General features: G+C 41.8%; 1 protein-coding gene across 2 annotated transcripts in view; it reads left to right on the forward strand.

Moving 5' to 3' along the window:
* Positions 1-26,157, forward strand: part of LOC126235920 (adenylyl cyclase 78C-like) — a 751,097-nt gene that overhangs the window by 279,065 nt on the left and 445,875 nt on the right. For both annotated transcript variants that reach the window (XM_049944876.1, XM_049944877.1), the window contains exon 3: positions 9,685-10,077. In XM_049944876.1, the coding sequence (XP_049800833.1) occupies positions 9,747-10,077 (331 nt within the window). In that variant the 5' untranslated portion in view covers positions 9,685-9,746. The remainder of the gene's footprint in view (positions 1-9,684; positions 10,078-26,157) is intronic.

The raw sequence follows: 26,157 nt of genomic DNA on the forward strand, positions 1-26,157 counted from the left end.
GTGAGCAAAAAATCGGCGAACCAACGGATCCTCGAACCGTGACTTTGACCAGGGCCATTGCGTAGCAACAAAACGCAAAACGGTAGCAAGGACAGGGTCAGCAGCTGTGGCTGTAGCCACACCACGAAAATCAATCGGGAACGATTCGACCACGTCATCGGTTTCCGCATCAATGAACATGCAAGCAAGTTCGGAGGAATCGAATGCTCTATCCTCAGCAACAGGCAAACGGGACAACGCATCGGCGTTTCCGTGCTTAGCAGTGGACCGATACAAGATATTGTAACGGTACTGCGAGAGGAAAATAGACCAGTGAATGAATTTCTGCGCTGTACGTGGAGGTACAGGCTTGTTCGGATGAAAAAGCGACGTCAAGGGTTTATGGTCTGTGATGATGGTAAAGTGACGAATACGAGAGCCAAAGCTTCTTTCTCTATCTGTGAATAATTTCTTTGCGCAGACGAGAGCAATTTGGACGCAAAGGCAATAGGGCGATCATGCGATCCATCTTTGTGCGCAAGCACAGCACCGATCCCGAAATCCGAGGCATCTACCATCAACAAAAGGGGTTTCCGGGGATCGAATGGCGTAAGGCAAGTATTTGAAAGCAACGCCGATTTCAACTGGCGAAAGGCGCTTTCGCATTCTGTCGTCCAGACGAACGGAACACCTTTACTGCGTAAGCGATGAAGCGGAGCTGAAATGGAAGAGGCGTGGCGCACATATTTATGGTAGTAATTGATTTTTCCCAGCACACTCTGTAGCTGCTTCAAATTCTGCGGCGAAGGCGTGTATGGCACGGAGGTGCTCTGGACTCGGATGTATGCCTTGGGCATTGAGTACATGGCCCAGATAGGGTAAGTCCCGAGCAAAAAACACACATTTGTCCTTCCGCAAACGAAGACCATTTTGAAACTTCCTGGCAGATTAAAACTGTGTGCCCGACCGAGACTCGAACTCGGGACCTTTGCCTTTCGCGGGCAAGTGCTCTACCAACTGAGCTACCGAAGCACGACTCACGCCCGGTACTCACAGCTTTACTTCTGCCAGTACCTCGTCTCCTACCTTCCAAACTTTACAGAAGCTCTCCTGCGAACCTTGCAGAACTAGCACTCCTGAAAGAAAGGATATTGCGGAGACATGGCTTAGCCACAGCCTGGGGGATGTTTCCAGAATGAGATTTTCACTCTGCAGCGGAGTGTGCGCTGATATGAAACTTCCTGGCAGATTAAAACTGTGTGCCCGACCGAGACTCGAACTCGTGACCTTTGCCTTTCGCGGGCAAGTGCTCTACCAACTGAGCTACCGAAGCACGACTCACGCCCGGTACTCACAGCTTTACTTCTGCCAGTACCTCGTCTCCTACCTTCCAAACTTTACAGAAGCTCTCCTGCGAACCTTGCAGAACTAGCACTCCTGAAAGAAAGGATATTGCGGAGACATGGCTTAGCCACAGCCTGGGGGATGTTTCCAGAATGAGATTTTCACTCTGCAGCGGAGTGTGCGCTGATATGAAACTTCCTGGCAGATTAAGACCATTTTGTCGCAAGACCTGAAATAATGTTCAGAGATTGGCTAAATGTTCTTCTTCCCTCTTTCTGGAGATCACAATATCGTCCAGATAGTTCGCTGCAGTAGGGACCGACGCACAAACAGTTTGCAGATATTGCTGAAACAATGCAGGGGCGGATGCACACCCGAATGGCAGTCTTTTGAATCGATACAAACCAAGATGCGTGTTAACCACCAAAACGCGCTGGGATTCTTCGTCCACTGGTATTTGCAAGTACGCATCGGCTAGGTCCAACTTCGAAAAATATTCACCCGGGCACAGTTTGTCAAAAAGATCTTCCGGGCGGGATACAGGATAAGTTGCAATCACTAATTGTGGATTCACTGTAGCTTTGAAGTCCACACAAAGTCTCAATTTTCCGGAAGGTTTTGGCAAAATTACTAAGGGTGAGGCCCAGAGAGAAGCCTGCACACGTTCAATTACACCTTGTGATTCCAAATCGTGTAACGTTCTTGTGACCTCAACATGCAATGCGTGGGGAACATTGCGCGCTCTGAAAAATTTTGGTTGCGCGTTGACTTTCAGTTCCAAATGTGCTTTATAGTTCTTAGCGCAACCAAGGCCCGGTGCAAAAATGTCTGCAAATTCTTAACATAGACGAGAAACACTGTCTGAAGGCACAGTCTGGTTCACTGAGAGGACCTGATGTACTATAGACAAGTTAAACAACTGAAATAAATCTAAACCAAACAAGTTCACAGCAGAAGAAGAACGATGAATGTAAAATGACACAAGTTTTGTTTGTCCCTTGTATGTTGCAAGAAGGCTGCACTGGGATAGCTTGTCCTGAATAACTATTTAACTTAACATTTGCGGTACGCAACGGAGGTGTGCCCAGTTGGTTGTACGTCTCGTGATTGATCAGAGAAACTGCAGCTCCGGTATCGAGCTGGAAGGGAGACCACATTCACACGCAAAAGCACAATCCCTAGTAAGGCCTTGCAAAGTGGCAACCCACTCCCTATTAGTCTGACCGGCCGTACGTTTTGTACGAAAGAAAGTATAAATTTTTGCAACTACATTGACTGATTCTTGGAAATATGCATCTAATGCAGACAAAATTTCGTCGTAGGACAGAGTTGCTACGTCGCGTCGGGGAAACAATTTCACTATCACACGGTAGGTGGACACTGCTACACAAGAAAGCAAAAAAGGCTGCCGCTCAATACCTTGAATTCTGTAGGCGGCGAGATGGAATCCAAATTGGCGTGACCACTCCGTCCAGCTTTCCAGTGCCGCATCAAAAGGACGAAAAGGTGGTGCAACAGTGTGGTGTGGCTGCGGTAGCGGTGGAGCGGCGGCTGCCGCACCGTTTTGCATTGCACGTTGACCCCAGACGAGGTGTCCAAGGGCATCCAATAAGGCCTGCGTCTGCTAATTCTGTAAGCGATAAAATTCGGACAGTATATCTGGAGATTGTGGCGAAGCCATGACACAAGTAAATTACGGTAATATAGTTAGGAACACAATATCCTCGGCGCCATATGAAGTGTTGGCAGAAGAGCCAACACCGTGTTCCTAGAGGAGGCCGAAATGCACGCGTTTAAGCTCACGCAGACTGGCGTGAGGTCTGGAACAGTTAAAGGAGTTGAGTCTACTAAATAAAGTATGGAATTGCTTGAATACTTAACTTTAATCCATAATTGGAGAACATCGCTCTTGATGATACATAAGGACGTCTCTCTAGACCTGCCGTATGGCGGCGCTCGGTCTGCAATCATTGACAGTGGCGACACGCGGGTCCGACGTATACTACCAGACCGCGGCCGATTTAAAGGCTACCACCTAGCAAGTGTGGTGTCTGGCGGTGACACCACATAGTGCACGTCGTTTGTGCGTTCCCTCTGCAACAAATTTTAGTTCATTGCTAGCTGAAAAGAGCATTTTTCGGTATTGCAATTTTCATTAGCAGCAGAGACAAAGACTGACCTCCATAACGTTAAAGCATTTTGTCGATTTAGCCTTTGTCGCTGTCTGCGAACAACGGCTGACAACAAATTACATTTTCTATTTGCATCTCACATGAAACGACAGTGTTGCATCACAGGATTTCGCCGAAATTGTTGATTTATCGGAGTGGGTCCGAGCAATGCAAGCAGCCAATCGATCATACTTCTGTTCCTGAGAAGATTGTTCATCCGGTAGCGTGACCAAAAAAAGGTACTAACTCTCTGTCTACAGCTCTGTGATTTGTTTCGATTATTAGAATTTTTATGAACAAAACAGCCACAGTAACGTTTCTTTGTTTACCTCTAATATCTGGTTTCGGCCTAGTTAGATAATCTTCAGGCCCAAAATCAAAATACGGGAGACGGGTTTCCACTGATGGCGTCAGCTCTTGTACGTCGTTACAACGATTAACCTCCAACGAAAGAAATTTGACCTATATTGCTGTGGAAAATACGAGAATATCAGTGAAGTGCTAAGATAGTTTCGAAGGCAAATTAACTAAGATTCTCAGACCAGCATTCATCGAAGCACGCTTAAGTTTGAAGAAATTCTAAAGTTTCTGAATGCAAAAACCGTTATAAATAACCACCGCAGTCCGTCCAATTTTTTACACAAGGTGAGCTATATTGCATCAAGTTTTACATTACAGCACTGGCCATTTTCAAATGACGTAATAACAATACCAGCAAAGTAAAAGTTAAAACATATACAATCGTTACATTTCCTATATTGTAAATGCTGTTTCGGTACTTACTGTGGCTTCAGAGATATGTATGTGAAATTTAAAAATCATTGAGTGAGACGCGCAACAGAGACATGTTCCCACACAGACGTCCAAAATCTGGACATACATGGAGTACCATGCGGAATGGTTAATATTAAGGGATATAGCAAGACCGGTCGTTCGAAGGAAAACAGTATAGTAAACATGGGCAATAAAATGCATACCTTAAGATCTATGAGAACTTATTCATTTTCGATGACGTGAACCAAGTCTCTTCTACTACAAGCTCTTTGCTTTCCATATTTTTAGAAGTGGAAGTATGAACCAAAACCAGAAAAAAAGTCCGATAAATATGGACTCTAAGTACCATACCTTAAGAGGTACGAGCAATTCTTTACTTTCGCTACTGTAAAACACATCTCTTTTGGAGAACATGTGCTCATAGCTGTTAAGCCGATGTTTATTGGATATTTTTCTCTTCTTTTGCTCAATACTACCTCCTCGCAAAATATGCAAAGCAAAGAGCAGTAGACGAGATGTGTTTAACAGTATCCAAAATTAAATAAGCCCATAGTTCTTAAAGTACGCATTTTAGAGCCCATATCTGCTAGACGTTTTGCTTATAATGATCGTTTCTGTCATATTCCTGAATATTGACGTTTCCTCCTGATACACTCTGTATAACGTTACACATGATGTACTGCAGTACAGGGACACTTTTGTACCACGTCATATAACCATATTGCTGTTAACAAACGGCTTCTAAGTCCTTGTGTAATGTATTTAGCGGTACAACATGTCCTTTCGCTTACTAACACACTCGTTATCAAAACGGGGGAACAGGCAATCCTCAAAGAATCGGTTTCGACAGTGGCATGTACAGAGAGGTAATGCATACCGCCAGAGAGAGAGCTACATTCTTCTGACTACAGTACTGCACGCATTACGTGCCTGTCATTAATCTTAATGAAATAACATTGCATAATAAATGACAAATTATTTGCAATAACATTACTAGTATATTCGTTATTACTGCAGAATATGTACCGATGTTGTGTGTGTGTGTGTGTGTGTGTGTGTGTGTTTGTGTGTGTGTTTTCCCACATAGGACTAATTATAAATAAGATATACATATCACCGAAGCAGCTGTAAGCATTGTAACAGCACTTATACAAAGTATAAAGATATTAAATTTTACATTTTTATTTTGTTTGTAACGTTATTACAAGCAGGCCAGTAAAATAATGTAATACATGATGCAATGTACGTCATCATGTACAGAGAATCTGACAGCCTACAGTGGATAGTTAAAATGTTTTTATCATTCAGAAAGTACGAAAGGACTGTGGACCCACGCAAGAGGAGTTGAAGATAACCATAAGGAACGTATCGAAACACATCAGTCTCTTACCAGAGGTCCAAGAGAGAAACGTTTATCTCTTTTAAATACTCCCAAGCATAACATATCTCTTGAAAGAGCATCGGAATCGATCTCAAGGGAACTGCTAACAGTATCAAATTATTAGGTAGGTTATGTATATCACAAACGGCAGCCAATGCCACATTTATTCCCTGTATCGTTAACCCCCCCCCCCCACACACACACACACACACACGCAAACACACACACACAAAAAAACGTTGTCTGGTTAGAAAAAAGCCTATAAAACGAATGTAGTGTTACCTTGAAGCACCAAAATACGACTAATTGCATCATGCAGTCTCTCCTTTTCTTTCTGAAAACGTATGGTTTAGAAGTGAAATATTTCAATATAACAGAATATGGTAATGAAAATAGACGTATTTTGTTTCTTCTTAGAGCTCAATATTGTATAACTTTTTACATGACGTCACATGTGTATGTGGAGTTGGGATATGTACCCCTATCGCCCTGAATGCAAGCCAGTATTCAGAACAGTGAACGACAAGTTGCGCACGAATTCATAAATGTTTATGTTTTGGGGGTATTTTCAGTTTGGCCATTTTCCTAGGACCAAGGGATACTTGATTCCTGTAACAAAGATAGTTTCTCCTCATAACTTTATTAAACAGTTTATTTTTAAGTTCAAGGCATCTACACTAGATTTCAAAGTCTATATAGTCTCGTCAAAAACTACTGACTTCCTCTTGCTGTGGACGGATATTTTAAACGTAGAATCCAACACTTAGAGTGATTTCCATATGACGTACATACACTCCAACAGTCTGCCAATGCTGAAGTAGCTTTTAGATTCCCTGACCGTAGAAATCAGGTGGCTTTGAGTCGAAGAACTCGTCATGTATGGAGCGCATTTTCATCTGGAAAGGAAGTTCTTTGAACATTGTTGAATATAGAGCATAAAAGGTGAACTTCTGAGGACGCAATATCAGGTGAATAAGGTGCGCGCGAAATGACTACCCAACCCAACTCCTGTATAGCGTTTTTTGTCTGTCTAGCAGAAAGCGGGCAGGCATTGTAGTGGAGCAACACCACTCCACAAAGTCTTCCTGGACGTCGTTCTAGAATTGCGTCTGCGAGATGTCTCAGTTGTTGATAAAAAATATCATGAACGACGGTTTCACCTTGGGTAAGCAATTTGTAGTACACCACATCCACCAGATACATAACATTATCTTTCTTGGATGCTCCAGGTCTGGCAGTTTCTCCTTTGTTTGGGCTCAACTGTTCGTTACTCTTCCTTATGTTAGCATAAAGGCACCATTTCTCGTCACCAGTAACGGTACAGGATATGAATAGTCGGTGTTCTTCGTGATTCAATTAATGACGAGCAAGCAGAGAAGCACATATGGCGACACGCAGATTTTTGTGATTTTGGCTTAGAGCACACATACACACCAAATTTTTGAAACTTCCGCAATGGATGCTAATGTTGCAACATGGTAGAATGATCACATTTCATCACATTTGCCAGTTCTACATTATACAGACATGAAACATTGTAGATTAACGCATTTAACCCTTTATGCGTCACATTTAGAAAAAGAATTGGGGAAAAATTTTTTGTGACAAATATTTGCTGTATATGTTGAACATATGCCATAGCCATTGCAAACGTTCTTTTGAAGCTGTTGGTTAATAAATAAAATAATGATACCAAATGGCATCATTATAAATTACATAATAATTACTCAAAATGCATACATAACTGTATTGTAAACTTACCGTATTTCTTTCCCTTGCCCTTGAGGAACTACGTAAAGTTGGTTCCATAACCAAGAATTCAGTATACACAGAATAAAACTAAACACAACAGTTATTGTTCACTCACAAATGCAGTAGCACAACTCACGACACTTCTCTGTTCTGCACTTCAAACAAACGGCGAGTCATGAAAGCAAACGCCACTGTGACCTGTTGCCAAACTTGGAACTACATGAAGCGATGCCAAACGGTATTATTGAAGCATTGAGAAGCTCAAAAAAGCCATAAATACTAAATGATGCCATTTGGAATCGCAGACGCAGAAAGGGTTGAACGATCTTCATGGAACCCCGAAGGTCTTCCTGAACCCGGAGAATCATAAGTGTCAAGAAGATCCTACATGGTGGAAATGTTTCTGGCTGTACCCGCTGCTTTCACTCCTCTGCTGAGCTCAATAAAAATATTTCCCAAATGTTCCGATTTGTCCACTGCCCACTCAATTGCATAGCGTCCTCAGCACCACTCACTATTTCCAAACGACAAAGAATTCAAATAGCATCAATGAACTACAAACAAAACATAACAATGGATAAATAGACACATAGAAACCGTAATACCAATATGCAAAACAAAAAGGCTAAGAACTTATGCACCAGTAATATATAATTATGTATGTCTTTGGCTGGGTGTAAAAATAGCAAATTCAGTAACTCGTTCGAAATCTAAGAGGGTACCCGTGTCACATGCTGATCTAAGGAAAGTATCACCTATTATTCACGTCTGTCAAACAGAGCTGGTGCCATTGTTGATACATGTGGTCAATAGAGTTTTCGAGCGTTTCTAATAAAAGACCCTCCTGTCAGAGATATTTAATAAATATACACTGAAGCGCCAAAGAAATTGGTATAGGCATGCGTATCAAATACAAAGATATGTAAACAGGCAGAATACGACACTGCGGACGACAACGTCTATTATAAGACAACAAAAGTCTAGTGCAGTTGTTAGATCTGCTCCTACTGCTACAGTGCCAGGTTATCAAGATTTAAGTGAATTTGAAAGTGGCGCTATAGTCGGCTCACGACGATGGAACACAGCATCTCCGAGGCAGCTATGAAGTGGGGATTTTCCCGAAATACCATACCTATGCCACGAATATTAGGAGTGCGGGAAAACATCAAATGTCCGACATTGCTGCGGCAAAAAAAAGTTCCTGCAAGAACAGAACCAACGACGTCTGAAGAGAATCGTTCAACGTGAGAAATGTGCAACCCTTTCGCAGATTCCAGCAGATTTCAACGCTGGGTCATAAACAAGTGTCAGCTTGCAAACCATTCAACGAAAAATCATCGTTTCGGCTTTCGGAGGCGAAGTCCTGTTCGTGTAGCCTTGATGACTGCACGACACTAAGCTCTACGCTTCGTCTGAGCCCGTCAGTACCGACATTGGACTGTTGATGACCGGAAACATGTTGCCTCGCCGGACGACTCTCGTTTCGAATTGTATCGAGTGGATGGACGTGTACGGGTATGGAGACAATCTCATGAGTCCATGGACGCTGCATGTCGGTAGGGGACTGTTGAAGATGGTGGGGGCTCTGCAATGGTGTGCGGCGTCTACAGTTGCAGTGATACGGGACCCCTGATACGTCTAGATACAACACTGACAGGTGACACGTACGTAAGCATCCTGTATCATTAACTGCATCCATTCATGTCCATGTGTGAGACGACGGACTTGGGCAATTTCAGTAGAACAATGCGACGCCTCACACATGCAGAATTGGTACAGCGTTCCTCTGATTTAAACACCTCCGCTGGGCACCACACCCCCAGACACGAACATTGTTGAGCATATCTGGGATGCCTTGCAACGTGCTGTTCAGAAGAGATCTCCAACCCCTCGTACTCTTACGGATTTATGGAAAGCCCTGCAGGATTCAAGGTGTCAGTTCCCTCAACCACTACTTCAAACATTAGTCGAGTCCATGCGAAGTTCTGTTGAGGCACTTCTGCGTGCTCGCGGGGGCCCTACAGATATTAGGCTGGTATACCAGTTTCTTTGGCTCTTCAGCGTATGACACAGTGTAAGCTTAAAATAGGTTACTCAATTGGGACCAGATCCCCCCCACCATGTATGTTGCCTTTCGTAGGCTATGTTTCTAGAGGTTCAACCATCCAGATAGGAATCACGACTCTTCTCGTGGCACATATCAACAAAACCGTCCAACCTCCTCAGATGCACTCCACTGGACTAGCGCACTGAATAACCGACTGTGATGTGGTTGTTGTGCAGGCGGCGGCAGCGGCGGCGAGGAGGCGGCGCCGACGGCGTCCGGGGCGGTGTTCAAGCGCGGCATGGTGTACCGCGGCATCTACTGCCCCTCGCTGACCAACAGCTTCCGCGAGTCGCACCTCGAGCTGGCTTACCAGCGCTACTCGCACCGGCAGCGCCAGCGCTCGCTCATCGTGGTCAACCTGGTGGACCTGCTGCTGAAGGCGGTGCTGGGCGGCGGCTGGGCCGTGCACACGGGCGCCGGAACCGTGCCACAGGCGCAGAGCATCGCTTGGACCGCCTGCTCTGCCTCTGCCAACGTCGCCGTCTGCGCGCTCGGCTGGTGGCGCTGCTTCGCCAACAACTACCTGCACTGGGCCGCCATCTGCACCTGGCTGCTGCTCAACGCACAAGGTAGGAGACCAACCAGCAACCATCAACTGTGATCCACCATCCACAGCTGTCTGCTGTTCAAACCACAAGGTAGGAATTCTAGCTGGTGTACTACTGCACTGGGCCGCCATCTGCTTCTGGCTGCTGCTCAGCGTCCAAGTTAGGAGACCAACCTACACCTGTCACCATCCCCAGCTGCCTGATTCTCAGCATTCAAGTGTGCAACAAAGTTCAGTTGACCACCGTCTGTGGGGTATACAATCTGCTCCTAAAGCTGCCAGTTCTGGATCAACATCTCTACCATACTGTGGTAGAATTCTCAAGACGGACGACTCAGCTATTCAACAGTTTCCTACAATGGTCTGACGTCTACATCCGCTAAATGTATAAGATAAGCAATCCATTGACTGTATAGTACTTGCTGTAGAACATCTGGTCCTGGTTGCTACTTAAGACACAAGGTACGTATGTCAGTTAACTATGAGGGCTATTCAGAAGTAAGGTCCGATTGGGCGTGAAATGGGAACCGCATTGAAAATCTGATGTATGTTTGGACAGATGTGTTGAACAGTATCTCTAGTACGCCCTTCGATCGCGTCGCATCGCTCTCTACAGTTCTGAGTTCTCAGTGAGCATGTAAAGCTGCTCAGATAAATAGTGTCTCGCGCCATGTATGAGGGCCTGGTGAAAGATTCACCTGATGTCATGCAGCCCACATAACATAACTGTCATGCATTTCCTTCATCTTGACCATTCCCTGCCACACTCTGCAGGGGCAATGAACATGCCCTTGCAACGTTTTTAGTGGAAACCTGTAGCGTTTTCGATAGGAAGTGTTTGATCCCCACATTACAGCCCGTAATTGGCTGCCCCTCAGTTTCATCTCTGCTCACATGAACTGCTGGCAAGGACAACGACATTTTGCCACAGGTAACGAGCTGCAGAACGGCTTAGAGAATTGGCGGAAAGCACAAGCGGCTACCTCCTATGACGAGGGTATTGGAAAGTTGGTACAACGCTACAACAATAAGTCGGATCAGCGACTGTATAGAGAAGTAGCTGGAAGGTGTCATTAACTGTTGCAAATAAAACATTTTTTATTTTCACAGTGGTTTTCATTTCGCGACCGATCGGACCTTACTTTCCGAGTAGCCCTCGTACAAACAGGTCTGGATGACCTGCTTAGGCTGCTACTTAATGTTCTAGGAGCTACTTTTCAACTACCTACAATGGGCCATCACCTGTAACCGCATGTTGTTCAGTACACATGGTAGGCGTCATCTAACATCATAAGTCCTCACATTCTTGCTTAGTGCGAGAGAGGGATCTGAGACATTGTACATCTGGACTTGATAAGTATCGGAAATTGGTTGTGGAGGCTCGTGACGTTCTTGAAGAGTGTGTGATGAAGTCAAAGTGCACAAACACGAAGGTGCAGATAACACCTGTACACCTAAGAGGTTGTTTACAGATTCCATCGAAGTGTACAGGGAGCAGACATTGATGAAGCTCCTTATAAAAGGATTAGAGACTCACAGATAATGAATGTCTTGTTTTAAGACTGTCAGCTGACTCTAAATATAAATGAGGTGTAAGATTAATTACACAAAAAGACCATTAGTTTGACAATATAATTTACAAACAGTCGCTAGAATATTTCAAAATCTTGAAGTATATAAAATTTCTCTCTTGTCGGTATAAGACAGAGCGATACCATAAGTTTATCCATTGGTGACAGTTGCTAGATACAGATGTATTGGAAGCCAACGCAATCCACATAAATGAGACACACAAAATCCTTTTCAAGCAAATCTTGAGTAATACCCGTTGGTCAGCAATCCTTGCAAGTCTGATTAACGGTCGACATGTAAGACTGAAAAATAATTCCACGATTAGGTACACGTTCGTTTATGTCAGGCATCACAGGAATGCTTAACGATCTGCAGTGTGAAATGATATAAGAAGTAGTGTCAAAATGGATAATATAAAAAATAGGACAAATTTTTTCAATATCTGTCTCACTTAATGACCACGAAGATAAAGCTGGAGAAATTTGGAGACATACACTGCCTTTCTTCCCAAATACTATCAGAGAGTCTAATAGAAAGGTACACTATGTAATTATAGGCACTTATTGTATAGTGACTTGACGAGTACAGATGTAAAAGTAAATATGGATGGCTGAGGTAGACAGTACATGAATGCACAGAGCGCTCTGTCTGCACCTGGCCTCTGCTTAATGTTCAAGGTAAGGAAACCAGCTACTCTACAGTTACTTCTCTCGAGCCATTATCTGCATCTGGCTGCGCTCATTCTGCAAGGTAGGCAACCCAGCTACTCGACAGTCATTCTACCTGCAGACCCCCGCCATCTGTTTCTGACTACTCTTTAGAGCACAAAGTAGGCTCGCATAAATGTGTGAGCAATGTGAATTCGGTTCAAATGTCTTACTTCATTAATGTTACCAACCACTTATTTACTACTGATCACTTGTTTCCACTAAATTAGTGTGTATTCCATATCCTTAAAGTAACTAACTAAGTAACTATTACTCATATTCATTTACAGTGTTGTACCAAAAATATAAAAGAAACAGTATACCAACTCACTGAAAATGAGCTTTACTTCTTCACATAATAGTGGAAATAAAATCAACAATAATTAACAATTGGTTAATGTAAATAATTCGTAACTCATTTTGTAAACTGTCTGGAGAGTACTACTCATACCAGTGTGGAAACAATTATTTTTACCCTTCTCATGAACTGTCTCAGAAGCATAATTACTAAGTGGTTGCCAGCATTAATAATTATAGATTCCAGACATACTTGCAGGTTTCTCCTAATCGTTATGGTGAAAACGAAACAGACAATGTTACTCGTTACCCTGCGATTAAAAGGCTATCAGACAATTAAAATCTTACCTCTGACCTTTTACATCACTTAAACTTGAATTTTGAACAATTTCATACGATCACATTATTGCAGCATCTTCTTCTAGATATTATCTATCAGCGAAAGGAAAAGGATGCTCCCCATTGACCAGAAAATGAAAACTGATTATTTTAAAATTACGTAGAATCTGACTACAAATTAATTGAACACGAAAACGAAAATGTGAAACTTACCACATCTATGCTTCAACAAATAGTGCACTGTTAACGTCACTATAATAAGTGCAAGTAGTCCCGTATATGTTTCTCACACCAACTGAACGAATTAAATAAGTGAACCTTGTGCTGTAAAGCTTAAAGGTGTTCAGTGGAACCTCATTAATTTCAACTTGCTGGGACTGTAGGTCATACAGGAAATATAGATAATCTGGAAATTCAGAAAAATAAATCATTTGGCCTAGTTTTTATGCCGTAAACATGTACGTTGAATTTCCACCTGGACGCACAAATTACACAATATTTTCACATAAATTTTCACAAGATATTGTACAGGGTGTTTTATACACTTAAATAATAAGTAAGTCCCACTCGAGCCAGATTCGTATGTTGTTATATGCAGCATGATCACGTTGGCATCACTAGTCTGGCCGAAGTTGGTTTCACCTGGCGTTCCAAATAAAAGGTTACTTCGTCTAGTTGCCTTGTTGCCTCAGTATGTTCCATGATAACTTCATAGTGAGTGCCAACTTTGTCATGTAAACCGTCACCTATATCACCATTGTCTGTAGATGAACAAACTGTGATAATTTTGTCGTCAACAACAATCAGTATGTAACAACGGTCTTAATTTTTCTTTATCAAATATTACACAGTTACTATGCTAAAAAAAAAGAAAAAAGAAAAATGAGGTCCATATAAACGAGTTTCTGCTGCATACCTGCATACCAAGACATGCTGAAATACAAGTTTTTTACAAGTAATGTTGGTTACCTATTGTTTTTTGCATTTGTAATGCAAGTCTTATTTACACCCTACGCTTTTCGATCCGATTACAGAATTTTCAGTAGTCAATGTAACATTGTAATTTTTCTTACAAATCTGTATCTCAAGATCGCAGATAGTTCTCATGTTTTACAAACATATTTGGAAGTAAAATCGCGTTGTCACTGTTACTGCTGAAGATGCTTTGAACTAAAGCGAAACACGTACGATCTGAATGAAACTTTTATTACAGTCGCAAAAGACGATATTTAATCTGTAAACTTGTATAGCTTCGACTGCAGAAAAAAGAAGGCTAAAAACAAAAGCATTTATAAGTTTTTGTAACTTCTTTCAAGAGTTTAACACCGATATACTGCTACCTCGTGAACAAAATCAGCTGGATGGATCTAAATGAGAATTCGATGATTCTGTTAGCTCGATGATCGTAACAACTCAGAATGCTTTACTTAAAGGATGAAGCATTTCGGAGCAATCGAAGCAGAGCCAGTGAGCGTTTACATAAACGAGTAGTATTTAAAGCAACAAAATCTATTTAGCATCTTTCTAAACACAGAAACTAATAACCACAATTACAAATGTAAATTTCGAAAGAATACTGACACATTCTGTGATAGCAGGTTTTTGATCATCAAAGTTTACCAGAAATGTGGCTATTAATTCATATCTCGCAGCTAATGCCCTAATAAAACTAGCTTATATAGCGTGGTTCATTTATGTAGATAATAACATCAATAAAAGTATAACTTCTCATTACGGGATTTCTGGAAGCATAGTCAAACAACGCTGTGATATCGAGCGTGGAACAGAAATTTAAGCGTTAAAGATTCCCCCTATGCGAGCTAGACGCTGCAGAAATCTTTGTATCATTTAAGAACTGTAGCTGTTAATATTTCCACACAAACATATTAATCTGTCTAACAGTCTGTAGTGTCCATAATGCAGAATAGTTTTGTCACATTCCAAGAGAAATATGGAAAAATAAATAAATAATGAGTCATTCTCTCAGCAGTTTTATTTTTGTTTGAAAAGATGTCATGGACAATGAAACACTGCTAGGAAAAAATGTTTAATAAGTTTTTCAACAGGAGCATCACTTTTCTAGTTTCTGTAGTTCCATCTTGTATAAATGGAAGAAGAGGAGTGAGACTGGTGGATGACTTACAGAAAGCATCCATAGATATATGGAATAATGTTTTTCGTTAGATGTGTGAACTGTCCACGTCTCTTGTAGAAATACCTATAGAAACCATTTTGATATAGTGGTTCTTTTAGTAAGCACCAGCGACTGGATAGCTTATTTCGTTTCGTTTGTAGGAGCCTGAAGGCGGTATTTAATGAGGCGCAGAAACTGACGGTGTAATAAAGTTATTCCATAAATTTACAGCTGTTGGATTACTGTTTTCTGCAAGTCGTCATTTTCAGGTAATAGTTACTTTTCCTTTTTAAAGAAGAAATCGATCTTGAGAAGCCTTGTGACATAAATCTCAACCTCTTCGTTTTTTCTCTACCATATTTGTGAACGACTTCCTGGTTTTCATTCTTGCTGCGGCCTTGCGACGACTGTCGTTTGTAAGACTACTAGGAGACTGATGGGAAGGTCAAATGAAACAGATTGAAAATTTGTAAAACAGAAATATTTTAACACTTTGTCCTACCTTTAATTAGGAACTATGTTCCACAGATGTTATAATCTTACCAGGTCAAGCATCAGCATGTCTGTTAAATAGTGTAGTAAACACAGTACATCCTTACTTATCTCACTGGGGAAACAGCTGAATTATTTCACGAAATTTGTAAATTTTAAGTTCGATGTATTATGAAGAGGTGCTGTTTTATTTGTTCTTTGGTAATAAAATGCACTGTCAGATGTCTCTTTTGGAAGGTTATTGGTAAATGATGTAAAATAGCAAATGACAGATTGAAATATGCAATATCAATACCCTATAAAAATGGATATAGGCGAGTAACATCTAAACATTCCTTTGTTTCCAAGACTTCCTTAAAAACTTGTGAACATTACCTTCGTTACAATTTTTTCTCGTAACGTATAAACTGCTTCTACCTAGGTTCTTTAAACAATTTGCCACAGAGAAAGTCGTAACCGACGTCAAAAATTAAGTAGGTGAGGTGCGAAATGAGAAAATGTATTCTCCTGGCCTACTCTGTAACCTTTCCTAGACGTTTAGTTGTGCGCCTGAAAGATATCTTTCATGGTGCTGTGTTTTACGACTTACGTTGTTTTTTACGTTTTATTTATCGAAAGCAGGGCCAGTCGTGACGAGAGAGTCGACCCTCAAGGGTTGGCTTCTTGTCGGCACAATGGAGGTGACTGTTACAGGGGAGGGAGGGAAGTGAGGGAAGTGGGGGTGAACTCAGAGCTAGCGACTTTTTAACGCCGCCAGACACGCGAGGCCGCGCTGACCTCTGTTCCTTGACTTCAACCTTCCCCCGGCCAAGGTGAAGGTACTCTGGTTTTAGTCGCATGTCTGTCGTCATTATCATCTTCAGTGGTATGACGGCCCTTTGTGAGCCTTGGCCTTCTGTCTAGGAATATTCCATTCCTTCCTTTTTAGTGTTGAACTTCTATTATGAATTCCAAATTTCCTGAAATCCTGAAACTTGCAACAACCATAGCTTTGGTCCTTCATCCCTCCTGGTTCCTTCAGGTACTACGTTGAATTTCCCGTCCGTTCTAGCCTTTCAATGGTTCAAATGGCTCTGAGCACTATGGAACTTAACATCTGAGGTCGTCAGTCCCCTAGAACTTAGAACAACCTAAACCTAACTAACCTAAGGACATCACACACATCCATGCCCGTAGCGGTCTCGCGGTTCCAGACTGAAGCGCCGAGAACCGCTCGACCACACGACCGGCTTTTAATGTTAATCTCAGTCTTGAGCTTAGATTTTGCGAATGGAACTGTTACATTGATAGACAATGCATTGTTCTGGGAAAAACAGATACTAGGATACCGTACTAAATTTACAAAATTGATGTGTTTCACCAAATTGTAGGGCGTCTAGCTTATACGCTACATCAGGGCTCAAATAGGCTTTTATCCTAGTGATAAAAGGTTTTCATGGATGATTGATCTTCTTCTTCATATTCTTCTTCTACCGATATGGTTATTAGGCCTTATGGCCAATTCAGCTCTCACCATCTCCCCCTCGGCCTTCCCATAGTCCTACCAATAGGATTGTACTCCATCGCTCATCGAGCGATTCTCTGAGGTAACAAAAGCAATAATGGTCTTTCCACTCCAACTTTCTTTGGATTACTTTTTCAGTTAATGGCTGAACCCCCCCCCCCCCAGTTCTTCCCTTATTTTTCATTTCTTATTCTATCTCTTCTTGCGCAGCCTTTCAGTAATCTACGGATCTTCATTTCGTTGGTGCGGAGATTTGTATATCTCAGTGACCGAGCAACGCTGGCGCAGGCTACGCTCCCAGTAGGGTCACCCATTCCAGGCTGGTGAGTAGCTGCGCAACCAGAAGAATAGTAGTCCCCCTACGGGGCTCCATTCTAGGACTATGTGGGTGGAAACCACATGGGCCCTTAGCTGATATTGCTTCTACTTACTTGTGTCACACTTCGTCTATTTTCTTTTCTGTTGGCCTCTTTTGACCAATTGTTTTTTTTTCTGCCCCGGTAGTATTAGGTTGCGGGGCCGAGCATGTCTTTAATTTTCATTCTCCAATCTCACCTTCCATGGGGGAGGAAGGCCGCCTCAGGCATAGTGAAGCCAGCCTTCCTAGAGAAGCAGACCCTTAAGAGAAAGCTTGGTATTCCAAGTTGGGGGTTATGTGGAAAGGCTGGTAACCTATACATGTAAAAATTTCATACTCGCAAGTCTCAGATAAAAACCGGAAATCAAGGAATCTGATGAATTATATTTATGAACTAGCAACTGAAATACATATATTAATACGTTTTTGTTGTTTTGGTGCTCAGTCCAAAGAATGGTTTGACGCAGCTCTCATACTACTTTATCCTGTGCAAGTCTCTTCATCTTTGGTAACTACTGCAACCTACATGCTTCTGTATCTGCTTAGTGTATTCATCTCGTGGTCTCCCTCTAAGATTTTTAACCTCCACGCTTCCACCCAGTATTAAATTGCTTATCCCTTGATGCCCCAAAAGGTATCCTAACAGCCGATCGCTTATTTTAGTCAAGTTGTGGCACCAATTCCTCTTCTCCCCAGTTCTATTCATTACCTCCTCATTAGTTATGTGATCTATTCATCTAATCTCGAGCATTCTTCTGTAGCATCACAATTCGAAAACTTCTTTTCACTTCTTTTCCAAACTGTTTATCGTCTATGTTTCACTTACATACATGGCTACACTCCATACAAATATTTCGTACTTTATCCTCTACGCGATGTCAACAAATTTCTCTTCTTCAGAAACGCTTTCCTTGCCATCGCCAGTCTACATTTCATATCCTCCCTACCTCGACCATCATCAGTTCTTTTGTTGCCCAACTACAATAAGTGTCTCATTTCCTGATATAATGCCCTCAAAATCACCTGAGTACATTCCACTATCCTCGTTTTGCTTTTGTTGATCTTCATCTCATATCCTCCTTTCAAGACACTGTCCATTCTTTCAACAGTTCTTCCATGTCCTTTGCTGTCTCTGACAGAATTACAATGTCATCGGAAAACCTCAAGGTTTTTATTTCTCCTGCTTGAATTTTAATTCCTACTCCGAATTTATGTTTCCTTTCTTTTACTGCTTGCTCAATATTGAACAACCTTCGGCAATAGCCTACAACCCTGTCTCCCACCCTTCTCAACCACTGCTTCCCTTTCGTACCCCTCGTCTATTATAACTGCCACCTGGTTTCTGTACAAATTGTTAATTGTAAATAGCCTTTCGTTCCCTGTATTTTACCCCTGCCACCTTCAGAATTTGAAAGTACAACAATATGTTATTTTATTATGATACGTGCAAATACAATCCGAATTTTGTTTGATAATTTTGCTATTTTTCATGGATTTTCTAAAAGTAGTCCTGTTTCTGTGAATCACAGATATATTATGCATTTAGTACACTGCAGAAATGTGAAACCCTTACATCTACGCACCCTGCATCTCATACAACTTTTCTGGGTTTAATTCATCTCATATAGATGTGTGGCACGTTAACATGCTTACTGTTGGTGACGACACAGTCTTTGATGTTTGTTCTGGAGCGTTTCCTCACGAAACTGCATCATGTTTGCCATAACATTCTTCCTCTTCTTTTTCACACTCTTCATCCTCTTGTATTATCTATCGGTAACGTAAAAGTACAGGTCGTTGCCGTTTGTAGACCCAACAGTTATATCAGTAACATCTGCGTACGTCAGCATCTGAATTGACTCACATTGATGCCCGCATTTCTTATAACCTTTTCGAAGGCTACATTGAACAGGGGGAACGATACTAACACAGGTTTCATAAATGCTTCGTTCTGAATGGTGTGTTATTACAGATTTTGTTGAAGTGAGTCAATATTTTCTCAAAATCTGTGAACCCTAGCCGAGACATTAAATCATATTGATTGCTCTGTTCTACAATTTGACTTACGTGTTGCCAACGATGTAAACTTTTAATTCACACAAAAAAGTATTGTTTGAAGGATGTATTAAAAGCTTTATTTCTTAGTAAATAAAAAACTAAATGAAATTAAAAATAAGATAAATAAAAATCGCAAATCATACTGTAGTGAAAGTTCAGATAAAGAAGCTCTTCAACGGACTAGAAAGCGTTAATATGGTAAAGTTAAACGATATTATATTAATTGTTTACGCTACTGATCTACCGTAGGCAAACTCTGAAGCAGCGAAACAAACAGCGAGAATGAATTTGCAAGTAGCGTAGAAACGATTAGACTGCCAGAAGCGAAAACACTGCCTTTTTCACGCTGAAAGACGGCGAAGGAGGCGAGATAAGAGGAACTGAAAGGGCGGTATCCGGCTGAAAAGCCGTCGTTACGTCAAAAGCCGTGACGGGGCATTAAACGTCAATTTGGCGTTACTGAGCGAGGAGAGGGTTTCTGAAGTTCACCAATTCACCGGAGAAGAAGGATGCTGTAAAAGTCTTTCCGACGTAAATTGATGTCAAGAAAGTGACTCTATTAAGGCGAGGACATGCTCTTTACTCCATCTGTTTGTAAATAAGGGTCAGGCGTGCTTCATAGAGGACGGAATCTTTTATCACAGCCCCTCCATTCATGAGTTTGTGTGAAATAAACATTTTTGTAGAAATCCGCTCTCCAACTTCTCAGGTGGCGTGGATAAAGGAATTTGTGTCACGACCATTTCAAGGAGCAAAGTCTTGATGTTTTAATCAAGCTTCCTTTCGAAAAAGATAAAGAAAGAGCATCGCAATGAATTCCGTCTTTCAATACTCAGCAATGAAGTTGTGAGAGAACTTGTCAACCTGATGTATACCTTCCCTTGCTCCTTATCAGAGTTGATACAGGTGTTATTTACATAACAGACAAAGGCATCTGAAGTGCTGTTTTAGACTACACGCAAAACAGCATTAACATACTTTTTTATGTCAGCTGTTTTCTGACTGGTTCGATGAGGAAATCCACGAATTCCACTCTTGTGCCAGTCTCTACATGTCGCAGTAAGACTCACATCCAACACGCTCACGTATTTGTTGGATGTCTTCCAGTCTGTCTTCTTCTACATTTTTATACCCTCAACAGATCCCTCTAATACGATGGAGTGTATTTCCTGACGTTTTAATATATGTCTTATCATCTCGTCCCTTCTCCTTGGTTGCGGTATCCATATGTTACTGTTGTGATGGCAGGCATTGCGTGCTCTATTTCACAGCAAATAAAGGTCAGTTTCACCAAGGTGACTACATAACAACAAATGACGATATCATTTAAAGTCCTACGTTTATACAAAATACATTATACTGGGTGACCCGGCTGCTCCTATCGATGTATTTTATGTAACCTGCAAAGCCTGCAAAAACCATGTGTGAGATTGTCATGTTCTCTAGCTCGCTAAGCACAAACTATTAATCCTACAGAAAATGAACAGGATCTTTTATAGGAAACGTAATGTAGTTGAATTTTGCATTGGGATTAGTTTTTGCTGAAGTACACAGTTTTCGAGTTATTCCAGAAAAACGCGTTTTTTCCTACAGGAGAAATAGCTTTTGCATAGCGACCGAGCGAATATGAAAATCTTGCATGTGGTATTTGAAGACGTTGCAGGTTGCATAAAACATATTGTTAGGGCCAACTGAGGCACCCTGTATACAGTTCGACTCATATGCGGAGACTCTAGATGAAATAAACCAGTTCACTAAAGATCAGTTAGAAGTACAGACCAAAGTGTATATGTTACACATTCACGATTCAAAGTGCAGTTCAGGATAGCCAACTTGCTTGGTGTAGTCCAGACGGTAAATATTCGTAACCCAGAACAGTAAGGTTGCTCGAAGGTTACTTGATGACCACTACCAGGCAACTCACAGACAACCGCTCTTATAACTTGGAGGTAATTGCTGATCATTTCATTTCATTGGAGGCACAAGTCAGCTGGATGTTCCGAAGCCATGCCACTTTCCAATAAGTCAACCTACCCAAGGGATACTCTTCGATTTTGATTAGCTTTGAATACGCTGTAATGTAGATCAAAATAAGAGATACATATTTTTTATACGTGCCCATATGGCCGTTAAGGGGTTGAATACCCCCTTGAAAAAGATTGAGTTTAATATTCCTGAATGAATACTGTTTGAAGGATAACAGATACAGAAAGACACTTCAAATAAAAGTTGTTTCGTTTTTAATTTACGTTTCAACGGTACGTCCAGATCTATCAAGAAAGTCATTTTCTTCGAAATCCCCTGTGCTTGGTGCGCAAAATCAAAGTGCATTGAGCATTTCTTTGACTAGAACAATTCTGCACTACCTCATTATTGTAAAGATTTACAATAATGTCACAAACGATAATGTACAAGCCGTTTCAAATATAAAATAATTCAAACTCCTCCAATAATAACTGCAACGTCAGAACTGCCTCTCTGGTGCCCTGACCTTCCTTAAGGCCAAACTGACCGTCGTCCAACAGTCATCGCTTTTCTTTTATATTTTCTGTATGTAATTCATGTCAGGAAGTTGGCTGTATGAGCTGTTAAGCTGACTGCGTAGAAGTCCCCGAACTTAGCTGTTCTTCCTGTATTCGGGAAAGTATGGATGAAGGAATGACGTAGATAAAAGAAAGGTTCAAGAGTGGAATTAAAATTCACGCTGAAAGGAAATCAATGATAAGATTCGCTGAAGACATTGCTATAATCAGTGAAAATGAAGAAGAGTTACAGAGCTGCTGAACGGAATGAACAGTCTAATGGATACAGAATTTGGAGTGAGAGTAAATCGGAGGAAGACGAAGGTAATAAGAAGTAGCAGATACTATACCAGCAGAATCTTGACGTCACGATTGGCGATCACGACGTAGATGAAGTTAAGGAATTCAGGTACCTAGGCAGTAAAATAACCCGTGGCTGACGGAATAAGGAGAACATAAGAAGCAGAATAACAATGGCAAAAAGAGCATTTCTCTCCAAGAGAAGTCTCCAGTGTCAAACATAGGTTTAATTTGAGGAAGAAATTTCTGAGAATGTATGTTTGGAGTACAACACCGTATGGTAGTGAAGCATGGCCTGTGGGAAAACCAGAAAAGAAGTTAACCGTGCAGATGTGGCGCTACAGAAGACTGTTAAGACTGTTTAAAACTAAATGGACTGAGGAGTGTCTCAGGAGAATCAACGAGGAAAGGAATATGTGGAAAACACCGACAAGGAGAAGGGACAGGATGACAGGACATCTGTTAAGACATGAGGGAATAACGTGTACAACACTATAGAGAGCTGTAGAGGATAAAAACCGTAGAGGAAAAAAGAGATTAAAACACATCCATCAAATAACTGAAGAGGTAGGTTGCAAGTGCTACTTTGAGATGAAGGGGTCGGCAAGCGAGACAGCATCAAACCAGTCAGAAGACTGAAGACTTGAAAACATGAACGATATGTTTCCGAAAGCCTAATGATATTTTGAAAGTCTCATAGATTCTACACACTGACTTGAACAGTCATTTGTTTGTCGCTTCCCCAAATTACTCTAGAAACCTCATGGAATTTTTCAAACTCAAGTCGTCAGAAGCTCTGTTAATCTGTCTCTAATACTGGATGTCATATGACTATTGTCCTTTATTTTCCTATCATGTCAATAGATAGTTCCTCCCCCTCGTACAGAACTCAGTTGTACTTTTTCCTTCAGTCTGCGTGTTGACATCTTTGATTTAATTTTATCAAAAGTGGTATTGACTTTTCTATATGCCGTATTAGTTCTTCCGACGACCTTACTTTCTGTTAGCATTACTTGCACGAAACCTATATATGATTAAAACTGTGAGCCGGAGCGGCACTCGAACTCGGGAACCTTGCTTTTCACAGGAAAGTCCTCTAACCACTGAGCTACCCAAGCACGACTCACGACCCGTGCTCACAGCTTTATTTCCGTCAATACCTCATACCCTACTGTCCAGACTTCACAGAAGCTCTCCTGTGACACTTGGAAGAGTAACATTCCTGGAAGAGAGGATACAGCGGAGAAAAGGTTTAGTCACAGCCTGAGGGATGTTTCTAGAATACAATTTTCACTCTGCAGCGGATTATGCGCTGATATGAAACTTCTTCGCAGATTAAACTGTTTGCAGCACCGAAACTCGAAATCAGAACCTTTTTTTTTCGCAGGGAATTGCTCTACCAACTGACCTACGCAACCACGACTCACGACCGCTCCTCACAGCTTGGCTTCCGCCAGAAAGTTCAATCAGATGACACACTTCCACGATCCATAGTCCAATCACAATGGTCCCGAGCCCACAGCAGCCGTAAATGACCGCGTCGTTGGGTCAACGTCAGAACACGTAGTAATCACCTCCTGCTGAGTCCCAAGTTCAACGATGTGCGCTGAACGGTATTCTTCGAAACGTGCCTGCACCAGCATTGTAACCCTGTCCTCAGATCTGCCACTGATTGTCACCTATCCTGATTTAAAGAGCGGGAAAGCCTCCAGCCTCTACATTCTGTAAGTAGGCGTGTGCCAAAACAGTCTGCGCTTTGCCACTGTCGCTAATGTATGTTGATTTCCAAATTTGCGGCGCGTATCGTCACTAGAACGCTTTCGTTTCCGGCTCGACTACCCTTACATACTTTCCTTAGAACTTCACGCGCTCGTTACGCCACCAGGCGACATTCAGTCTTGCGGCGAGTAGTGGTCATGATGTCTTGAGTCATCTGTCTGTATTACTCTTGTGTTTTCAAATGGTTCAAATGGCTCTAAGCACTATGGGATTTAACATCTGAGGTCATCAGTCCTCTAGACTTAGAACTACTTAAACCTAACTAACCTAAGGACTTCACACACATCCATGCCCGAGGCAGGATTCGAACCTGCGACCGTAGCAGCAGCGCGGTTCCGGGCTGAAGCACCTAGAACCGGTCGGCCACAGAGGTCGGCCTTTGTGTTGTCAATAATTGATATAGGTGGAGGGATATTGCTAGGAACTGGTAGATGCCAGGAATAACCTTTTATTTAATAGGAGTATTACGGTTTATTAATAATTGCCTTGTGTTTACACATTAAAGCCTTAGCCCTAAGACATTAATCCAAAAAAAAACAATGAATGATTACAGTTTGACTATGGAATTTAGCACAGCCCCAAAATGACAGTAGTTTTCAAAAAAAATTTCTTTGCGTGCAGGTTGGATGGTACTACAACAACCTAAGCAGCGATTTAACAGCTTAAATACTGATGAGGAGTACGACACGCCAGCTGAATGGCAATACTAACTTCTAATAAAATTTTCCTTAGGACAGGCTAAATAGTACTTTAGGTCCCCCAGCAGTGATTTACCATACTACCGAGCAGCCATCGTTAAATTAAATTGTGAATGCAACACAGCAGCAAAAAGACAATAATAAGTTTTTAATAAAATTTTAATGCAGGTTAAACAGTATTTCGTCCAACTCAGCAGCGACTTATAATGAGCAGACACATTAAATTACCGAAGCAGACATTGTGCTAAAATGGCAATAATGATAATTTTTTAAAAGTAATATTTAAGTGAATTTTCATTAAATGCAAAATCAGCTGATTTCAGGAGTAATTTATCGCATTACATACTGCTGAGTAAGTACAGCTAAAACGCTGAATGTGACACGGCACCAAAATGCCAATAACAGATTTTAAAACTTCATGAAATCCCTAGAAATTACCTTAGGGTGTACAATTACATAAGGCCAAATGTTGATTAGATAATGCTATATCTACCTTGCATCTGAAAGTATTTGTATGGAGTGTAGCCATGTATGGAAGTGAAACGTGGACGGTAAATAGCTTAAAGAAGAAGAGAATAGAAGCTTTCGAAATGTGGTGCTACAGAAGGATGCTGAACATTAGATGGGTAGATCACATAACTAATGAGGAGGTATTGAAGAGGAGTGAAGAGAAATTTGTGGCACAACTTGACTAGAAGAAGGGATCGATTGGTAGGACACATTCTGAGGCATCAAGGGATCACCAGTTTAGTATTGGAGGGCAGCGTGGAGGGTAAAAATCGTAGAGGGAGACCAAGAGATGAATACACTGAACAGATTCAGAAGGATGTAGGTTGCAGTAGGTACTGGGAGATGAAGAACCTTGCACAGGATAGAGTAGTATGGAGAGCTGCATCAAACCAGTCTCTGGACTGAAGACCGCAACAACAGCAACCTTGCATCAGAATTAAGAGGAGCCTCTAAATAAGGCTTGCCGCAGTGGTAACACCGGTTCCCGTCAGGTCACCGAAGTTAAGCACTGTCGGGCTGGGCTAGTACTTGGATGGGTGGCCATCCGGTGTCCCTAGCGCTGTTGGCAAGCGGGATGCACTCAGTCCTTGTGAGGCTAACTGGGGAGCTACTTGATTGAGAAGTAGCGGCTTCGCTGTAAACTGACATACTGCCGGGAGAGCGGCGTGCTGACGACATGCCCCTCCATATCCACATCTAGTGACACCTGCAACCTGAGGATGACACGGCGGCCGGTCGGTACCGTTGGGCCTTCATGGCCTCTTCGGGCGGAATACACATAAACACCGACCAGTAGTCTTAGCTATCCCTGACGGCGACCCACCTTTCAAAA

This window comes from Schistocerca nitens, chromosome 2 (assembly GCF_023898315.1).
Source record: "Schistocerca nitens isolate TAMUIC-IGC-003100 chromosome 2, iqSchNite1.1, whole genome shotgun sequence".
NCBI lineage: Eukaryota > Metazoa > Arthropoda > Insecta > Orthoptera > Acrididae > Schistocerca > Schistocerca nitens.